Here is a 9,550-nt window from a genome sequence, read left to right as displayed (position 1 = left end):
AAAAAGGGTATATATATATATGTATGTGTGTGTGTGTGTGTGTGTGTGTACAAGTATTTATGCATATATTCTTTCCTATCATTTCTTTGAAATCAGAACCATGAGACAGAGCTTCTGTCATCAATTATACTTGGAATTTGGTGAAAAAAAGAAAGAATTTGGAATCAATCACTCTGAGTTCCGTCCGTGTTCCCCCACTTAGGAGGCATTTCCTTCTCCCTAAAAGGGAAGCAATACTATCTGCTCCGTCTAACTCGCAGAGCTGCTCTAAGGACCCAGTGCGCTGGACGGGAAAGACAGGTACAGTTGCTGCTGAAAGTCCAGCTCTTCCTAGCTGGGGACACTGGCGACTCGAAAGGCAGCTCTCTTTGCCGTAAGTCTATTTCTTTTTCGTATCATTTCAAATGTGGGTAAGAGAGGGGGGAAGCCAGGGGATTTAAGGAACCTGGATGCAGAACCCTCCCTCCCCCCAGCTGTTTACACTTTGTTCCCTCGTTATTTCGTTCATTCATTCGACAAATATTTCTCGGAACCCGTCGAGTGCCGGACACCCTGCTAAGCAGTGGGAGCCACAAAGAGGACAGCACCCAGAATGTGGTCGCGGGGAGCCCTCCGCCTGCTGAGCAGACCCCACACCCAGAACTGCAGGGCGGCGAGGTCCCGGGTAGCCCGACAAGGCGCGCCAGCCGCGGCCTCCCGCGGGTCAGCCCGCCGCGCCGCCGAGCCCATCCCCCGCCTCACCCCCCCACCCCCCCCCCCCCCCCCCCACCCCGCAGCAGCGAGTTCGGCCGCGTCCCCATGGCAGCCAGCGGTGGCTCTGCGGCGGCGGCGGGCCGGGAGCTAGAGGCCGTAACGGCCTCGGAGGCCGCGCGGCGGGCGGGCGGGCCCGGGAGGCGGGCGGCGGGGCCCCTCGGGGCGGGCCGGGCTGGCGGTGGCCCCGGCGTTCCTACTCTCGGGGCTTCAGACCTCTCGGGAGAGCGCGGCGCGGCGCAGGTAACCTTCCTCGGACCCTCGACCTTTAGCCCAGCTTGCCCAAGAGGGGCGGGGGACCCCCAACAGACAGGCTGTTCCGCGGAGGCTGGCCTTGAACCCTCCTGGGGGGCGCGGGCTGCGGGGCGGGTGGAGAGAGGCTCGGACTGACCCTGTAGAATTCAGAACAGAGATTCTCCCTAAACTGGAAGGTCTGTGTTCTAGTTGTGTGGCTTTGGGCAAGTCACTTGGCTCGTCTGTGCCTCAGTTTCGCTGATGTTAAAGTGAGGGATTTGAGAACCTACAAAATGAAATTATTCATCTGAACGTACTGGTCAAGTTTTCATTGCCCATTCCTGCTCCTCGCCCTTCTGCTCCACTCTCAATTCCAGGGTCTCTCTTTAATCCCTTTGATTTGAGAGGGACTTGAGCCCGCCTGTCTTCCTCCTCTTTCTACCATCTTGAATGCTGTTTAACTTTTATTCAGAGGAGTCAAAGTCCTTTTCAATATTTGTCCATTTATCCTCATAGATTTTTTTCTTTTTAATTAAAACTACGTTGCTGGGAAAACCTTTTTTTTTTTTACTTTAGGAAGTACTAACATCCCTATTTTGTCAAAAGGGTGAGCAGGTGCCCACAGAGCCACTGAGGAATTGTTAAGATTTCTATTTTTAGGCAATTTTACGTTTTTTGTCCTAAATCTCATGGCATATTCATTCTAACTAAGTCCAGACAGGACCAAAGAAAGAATCTACTCAAATAAAGGTAGACCTTTAGGGGAACCACCAGGAAGGAAAGCTTGAGTACCTTCAGCTGGGACCCATCTGGAGTAGGAATTCTGTTTTACTTATCTCATGTGTTGGCACTTTGCAAAGTACCTGGCACCAAGCTGTTGTTCATTAGATAGTGAATGAATGTTCACTTCAGTCAGTAGCATCTATTTCAACTCATCACTAAGCCAGTAAATGCATGGGGCACACGCACACATGCAAGTTTCTACGTTTTGTGGAACCAAGAGCTACTACACTCAGAAAAACTCATATAACAACATGGTTTGCCAGTAGCAAAATTTTCTTGTTTTATAGGTTAATAAATGTAAGCATTTTAGGAATCTAGATCATTTTTTTTCCTCCTCACAGATTAAAAATCAAGAAATTCAAACCAGATGCAGCAGTTTCTTGACATGGAGAACCAAGCCCATAATACAGTGGAGTAAGTGCTGAGACATTGCTTTTTAATTACGTTGGTACTTAATTATGCCAAAATCTCCCTGATGATATGTGAATTTTGAAATTTAGTATTAATAGAGGATGTACCAATTATTTTTGGTGAGGACGTTGGGAGAAATTCAAGTGTCTTTAATTAAGAATCTATAGTTTGAGTCTTTCCAGTTTTGACTATGGATCTGTAGTCAAAAATCACCATTTTCCAACTTTTAGTGAAATTTTCCAGTGTTCTAGGGTGATGGATGCCCACATAGCCTCATGTGCTCTTGGGTTTCCACAGTGCAGCAGCTCCTGGCCAGCGTGCTCCTTTCCTGCTGCATTGAGTGTCCAAGCATCCCTCCAGGCTTGCCCTCAAGGCTGAACTCAAAACGTAAACATAGCCTCAAAACAGATTTAGCTCCTCAAAACTGCAGCAAGAACTGGATATTTTACCAAACGTTTCAGGAAGAGATAAGGAATAGAGTTTGTATGGCATTTGCCATTGTAAAAAATTAAATTCTTTTTGACAAATGTCTGTCCTGCCCTGCCACCAGCACCATAAAGGTTTCTCTTCCTACTGTTTCATTAGCCAACTGGCCACTGGCTGACCCTAGAGCTTAGGGAGTTGAGAGGGAGTGGAGAAAGTGGGAGAGGCATGGGGGGTAGGGGCGATACTATAGTGCCTGATCTTGACTGTGACTCACTTTGGCACTAGTCAAACACTCCAGATATCTTACTTTCAGTTATTCTGCTCAGACTGTGACTTTGACATCAGGCTAAAAGGTGCACAAGTCTTAAAATTCTACTGCATACTCCTCCTTAGAACAGCCCTGCTAGGTATCATTCTCATTTTACAACTAACAAAATTGAGCGTATTAGTTAGAGTATAGTCTAAGCTCTTGTGACAAAGAGACCCCCAAATACAGAGGTTTAAAAAAGATTGAAGTGTATTTCTGTTTCATCCACAAGACCAGAGATGAGCAGACCAGGGCTGGTAGGGCAGCTCTGCCATTCTCACTACATGATTTCCAGCTCTGGGCCTGAAGTGATTGCTTCAGCTCCCACCGTCATGACTGTGCTCCTGCCAGAGGGAAGGGGTAAGGGCAAGAGGAGAGAGTAAGACCATTCCTCTTAGGAGTATGACCTGGAAGTGACAAGCCTTGCTTCTGTTCACTCCGCATTGGCCAGAACTTAGCCCCAGGGCAAGAGCTAGCTGCAAGGAAGGCTGAGAAATGCAGACTCTAACTGGGCAGCCATGTGGCCAGTTAAAGCTTAGAGGTACTATAATAAAAGGAAAAAGAATGGATATTGGTGAACAACTAGCAGGCTCTGTCACACTGAGTTCAGAAAGGTAGAAAGAAAGAGAGATAAAGCAGGAACTTGGCCCAGAATACACAGCTGGTTTGTGGAGAAGGTAGGATTTGAATTCAGCAGATACGTCTGGCTCCAATCCCAGCATTTTGCTACATTAGAAATGGATGGGAAAAAGATGTGGGGAGCATCCTGCCTGGAATCCATAGCAGAGCCAGGATAGGGTTCTGAATGGAGCAGGTGTTAAGTCCCTGGTGTGAAGATGGCACTAAGGGCTATGATGCAGATTGAAGGTCTTGAAGCTAAGGTTGGGTACCAGATATCACTTCACTCCTGCAAATCTGAGGCATGGAGACTGCTGTTTCTCTTCATTCTTTTGGAAAAAAGTATGGAGGACTGAATGTATGCCAGGCACAACACTAAGCTCTCTGACTCATACAAAGACCGTTAAGGAACAAACCTGAAAGAACTTGGTATTTAGTAGGGAGCCATAGAGCTCATTTGGGTACAATGTAATTACAAACCAGAAGTGAATGAGAATTACTGGAGGTTTCCATGAGAAAGCCACCACTTACCACAGCAGACATGGGACCAGACCTTGTCGACCTTGGTCTCCAAAGAATGGAGAGCCGGGTTGGCTTTGCCTCTGTCCCATGCACTATTGAGAAATATGTAAAAATTTAGATCATGAAGATGATAAAACCTCACTCATCAGGGGTTTGTTATATGCTTATCAAACCATGTCACCTATATACACAGTAATGATTTGTGGAGCAACCTTCATTTGACAAAGATTTCATTTATCTAAAGTCTACAATGAGCCATTCATTGGTCTAAGCACCAGGAAGACAGCAGTGAACACACTAGAGCCCGCTCCTCCAAGGGATTTTTACGTTAGTGGGAGAGACAGTGAGAGATATCAACATGTTTCATATGTGATATGAAGAAGAATAAAGCAGGCTGAGGATGAAAATGGGGTGGTCAAACAAAGATTCCCGGTAAGGCAGCATTTGAGCAGAGCTTATGTCTGGGAGAAGACGGTTCCAGACACGAAGAACAGAAAACACAAAGGCCTGAGGTGGGAGCTTTTACACAGAACATTTATGATGTGGGTGAGTCATGATTCTCTGACATCTAGGTTATAACAGGGTTTGATTTTTATTTATCCAAGATTTCTCCCAATTATAGGTGTTTGTGCCATAATTATCAACCTAAACTTCTAAATGAAACATTTATTTATTTATTTTTGTCATGGGGGTTTTTTGTTGTTGTTTTTTATACATCTTTATTGGAGTATAACTGCTTCACAATGCTGTGCTAGTTTCTGTTGTACAACAAAGGGAATCAGACAAGTTTGTCCTTTTTGTTTTCAGAGTGTATGCCCAGAACATAAATAACTATAGGATGAATAAATAACCTACTTTTATTGGACTTTTTAAGAGAACCATGTCTACATTTTACTTTGTTTTTGTTTTATTCATGAATTACTGCTCTTTGTCCTTTTATGTTTTATTTTACTTATCCTGTTCTGATTTTTGAGTTGAAAAGTATTCAGTTATTTTCATGATTTCTGGATTTCATGATTTCTTTAAATAATACAGGCATTTAAAGCTAAAGTTCCTCTTGGGCTCAACTTCGCTGCAGGCCGTAGAATTAGTGTTCCCACTCTCAATTTCTAAATTATCTATTATTTCAGCTTTGATTTCCTCTTTTTTTTTTTTTTTTTTTTTTTTTATTTTTTTTGCGGTACGCGGGCCTCTCACTGTTGTGGCCTCTCCCGTTGCGGAGCACAGGCTCCGGACGCGCAGGCTCAGCGGCCATGGCTCACGGGCCCAGCCGCTCCGCGGCATCTGGGATCCTCTTGGACCGGGGCACGAACCCGTGTCCCCTGCATCGGCAGGCGGACTCTCAACCACTGCGCCACCAGGGAAGCCCGATTTCCTCTTTGACTCAAGAGATATTTGGGAGATGTAACTTCTGGGGGCGGGGTTTAATTATCTTTTTATTATTACTTTCTAATCCCCCTACATCCATGGTCATAGAATATGACCTATATGATAGTTCAGTTTCATTAAGATTATTCTTATGATTTGTTACATGATCAACTTTTATTAATGTCCTTTAGGCATTGAAAACAAATGTATATTTTGCTTAAGAAAAAAGGTTAAAAAGTTATACATATGTAGCCAAACTGTTTAATTGTTATTATTATTATGTTTAAATTATGCTTTTCAAATCCATTATTACCTTTTTGTCTATTTGACCTGTCACATTTTAAGAAAGATCTTTAATTGTAATTTTTATCCAATTCTTCTTTTATTTCAGGCAGTTTTTATTTTATATGTCCAGTGTTCTGTTGCTCAATATATTGAGGTTCATGGATGTTATATCTTCGTGGTATACTATATGGTTTAACTTTATAGAATGTCTCACAAGTATAAGTGAGTGATTTTTATTTGAATTCTACTTTGCCTGATATTGATATTGCCATCTCTGCTTTCTTCTTAATTTGCATTAGTCTGTAATAGCCTTCTTCATCCCTTTTATAAGGGAAAAAATTCAGTCTTTTCATTCCTTTGTAGGGAAAAACCCATTTCTTCCCTACTGTGTCTTTCTTCCCTGTGTGTCTCCTTTACCTTCACAGAGAACACTTCACTTCTGGTCACCAAATGTGTGGAGGTTTTTTCCCCCACCAAGCAATTCTCTGGGACACCAGCTGGGTGTCCTGCAATTCAACTCAGTTCTGACACTGTCTACCTAGAGACAGCATCAGATCCCACAGGTTGAGGGCTTAGTCCCACAAGACTGCTCACCACCCTCTTCAGCTCCAGTTGCAAGCCCAGGTTGTCACCTGTGCTTCTGACCAACCAGTTACAGATCAGAGGTTCCAATAGCCCCTCCTTGGATTTGATTAATTTGCTAGAGTAGCTCACAGACTAGGGGAAACACTTACCTTTAAACTCTTACTTTCATCCAGCTTGTTAAAGGATACAGATGAGCATCCAGATGGAAAGGATGCATAGTGCAAGGTATATGGGAAGCGGCATGCCACTCTCCCAGCATCTCCACCTGGTCACCAACCCAGAAGCTCTCCAAACACCATACTTTGGGAATTTTTATGGAGGCTTCATCACGTAGGCATGATTGATCACTAATTCCATTTTCAGACCATCTCCCTACACAAGGGAATGGAGTGGGGAGAGGCGGGGCTGAAAATTCCAAGTTTCTAATCATGACTTGGTCTTTCTGGTGACCAGCCCTCATCCAGGAGTCATCTAGGAACCTGCCCAAAGTTGCCTCAGTAGAACAAAAGACACTCCTATCACCCAGAAAATTACTAAGGTTTCAGGAACCAAGGTCTAAGACCAATATTAGAGCAAGAGATGCCCCTAGAGTTCTTATCACTTAGGAAATTACAAGGGTTTTAGGAACTTTGTGCCAAGAACTGGGGGCAGAGACCAATACATATTTTCTATTCTCTCATACCCTTGTTTGCAATATTTTTTTAATATCATATTGTGTCTCTTATAAGTAGCATATGGTTAGATTAATGTATATATATACCTCAATTGGAATGTCTTTGCCACTAAAAAGAGGATTTTATGATCATTAATATATTAACATTTGACCCTTTTTGCTTTGCCAGCATTTGCTAGTCTTATCTAGTTTTCTTTTTTTTCTTTTTCTCTTGGAAGTTCTACATCCTATTTTATAAGTTTTTAATTTACATTTTTTACAAATTTTTTTTTTTTTTGCGGTACGCGGGCCTCTCACTGTTGTGGCCTCTCCCGTTGCAGAGCACAGGCTCCGGACGCACAGGCCCAGCGGCCATGGCTCACAGGACCAGCCGCTCCGCGGCATGTGGGATCCTCCCGGACCAGGGCACGAACCCGCGTCCCCTGCATCGGCAGGTGGACCCTCAACCACTGCGCCACCAGGGAAGCCCAACAAATATTTTAAATTTGGATTTCTAGTCTGGCTTCCCGAATTTTTAGTGTAACTTTGACCTCCCTCAATCCTATGTAAGACTTCACGTTTAGTACTGTTTTTGCTTCCACATTCCCTTACTTCACCTCCAAGAAATAATCTGGATTTCTAGTTCTGATTTCTATTAATTTATATATAAATGATTATATATAGATAATGTTAACTACTTTATTCCTCTTTTAAGAATCCTCTTTAATAGCTGTAAATTTTATTGCATTGCTTATTACTATTATATAAAATTTTCCCTGTTCTTAATTTAATTTATTTAAAATTCATTTTTAATTTGACTGAAGTACTGCCTTAGGTAATCTTTTCATAAAAATGAACATAGGTAGTGTACTTCTTAACTTTTTTCATGTCCAAATGTCTTATCTTTACCCTTACACAGGAACTCTGTAACAGTCATTACTCCCATGGTCTTGAAGTGTAGTGTTGAAGATGGAAAGTCCAATGCCAGTCTCATTCTCTCCTCCAGGTTTTGTTATCCCTTTCTTTTTTTTTTTTCATATCTGGAGGCTTATGGGATTTCTTTTTATCCTTGAAATTTACAAATTTACCAAGATAACTTTCTAGGTATAGATCCTTTCTCAATAATCCTTCACAGCATTTGGTGAACACTTTTATTACTGAAGATTCAAATCTCTTCAGCTCAGTGAAATTTTCTTCTATTCCTTTGATTAGTAATTTTCTACCATCTTGTTTCAATCTACTAGAATGCCTACATCTTTTTCTTTTTTCTCATAATTTCCATCATTGTCTTTTTTGTTCTGTGTTCTGGAGGAATTCCTTGCATTTTGTCATTTTTATTTCAGCAATGATTACATTCTGGTTTTTTATTGCTTCTCTTGAGATCTTTAATATTGACAACCATGTTTTTATTTCCAATACTTCTTTTTTGTATGTTTATTTCATTGTTCCTTTTACATAGTAAATTGCTTTACTTTATCAATGCAATACACCCTTTGACTCATTAAAAATATGAATAAGAAGTGTTTGAAATTATCTCTTGCTTCTTATGTTAACTCCTTTACAGTCAGTCATTCTGTGGGTGTGGCTCCGGTATATTTCTCCACATCCTTCAATTTGTGCCTCTTTCCAAACCCCAACAATTACTCCACGGTGCTGCCTTTCTCCCAGCCTCTGCTACTCTAGAAGAGAAATCAATTACATTTCCAGAGAAATCATTCCACCAACTACAGTGCAGCTACAGCTCCCTAAGGGCTCAGTATAACCACCATCCAATGTGCTGTGCAGTCTAATATATTTAAGATTATTAAAGCTTATGTTTAACAAACTTATCTCTGAAGGTCATTTCTAAATAGGAATTCCACAAATGCACTGAGCAATGCTAAGGTCAATAAAACACAGAGAGTCCCAAAATTTCTGAATTCTGGAGTGATGTTTTGAAAAATGTCATTTTCCTTGTACAATATAAGTGGATGCACATATGATGGATTTTTTTCTTTAAAATATCTTTTCTAACTGAAAAACAATATTTATCCAGATTTTCCTTTACTTAGTTACTCATGTATGTAATTTAAAAAGTCATTTGGTTTTCTTTGTCACTGTTACCAAAAAACAGCAATCTCCTATTCCTGCTCCAGTTTTCCACTCCCGAAAGGCAACCACTTTCATTTCTTTTGGCTAATCCTTTGATATTTATCTCCATATCTCTAAAGAACATGCTTACATTGCTACTTCTTGATTTTTCAGTTTTGGTCACCTCGTCATCCCTGCTATACACACACACACACACACACCATTCCTCCGTTCTCTCAATACACCATAATTTTGGTTGGATCAATATTCTGTTTGCCTTGTTATGACTTTATAAATACCTCTACCTTTATAAATACTCTTCACCTCTGAGCCATATAGTATACTGTGATTACTTTTCCTTTCCTGCACGTTTTGTTTTTCCTGGAGCTAATACCTCTAGTATCTTAATTATAAATTTTTTGAAGTTTTCTTCTTTCTGCATAATTTTCTTCAAACAATGTCTTTCTGTTTGTATTTGACCTCGCTGTGTGAACTGCTTTCCTCAGATGTCTGTGATCTCTGACTGCTTGCTCCTATTT

The 9,550-nt window shown here is 41.7% G+C and overlaps 1 protein-coding gene across 5 annotated transcripts in view; it reads left to right on the top strand.

Annotated features, from left to right (window-relative positions):
- The first annotated feature begins 265 nt into the window (after positions 1-265).
- The window catches only part of DEUP1 (deuterosome assembly protein 1), a 105,731-nt gene continuing 96,446 nt past the window's right edge, over positions 266-9,550 (top strand). For all 5 annotated transcript variants that reach the window (XM_029206989.1, XM_029206992.1, XM_029206990.1 and 2 more), the window contains exons 1-2: positions 266-373; positions 2,109-2,181. In XM_029206989.1, the coding sequence (XP_029062822.1) occupies positions 2,135-2,181 (47 nt within the window). In that variant the 5' untranslated portion in view covers positions 266-373; positions 2,109-2,134. The remainder of the gene's footprint in view (positions 374-2,108; positions 2,182-9,550) is intronic.

The sequence above is a fragment of the Monodon monoceros genome, unplaced genomic scaffold (genome assembly GCF_005190385.1).
Source record: "Monodon monoceros isolate NGI ecotype Baffin Bay Population unplaced genomic scaffold, NGI_Narwhal_1 Super_Scaffold_7, whole genome shotgun sequence".
Taxonomy (NCBI): domain Eukaryota; kingdom Metazoa; phylum Chordata; class Mammalia; order Artiodactyla; family Monodontidae; genus Monodon; species Monodon monoceros.
The sequence above is the reverse complement of the archived record's forward strand: the minus strand, read 5'-3'. Positions and strand labels throughout refer to the sequence as shown.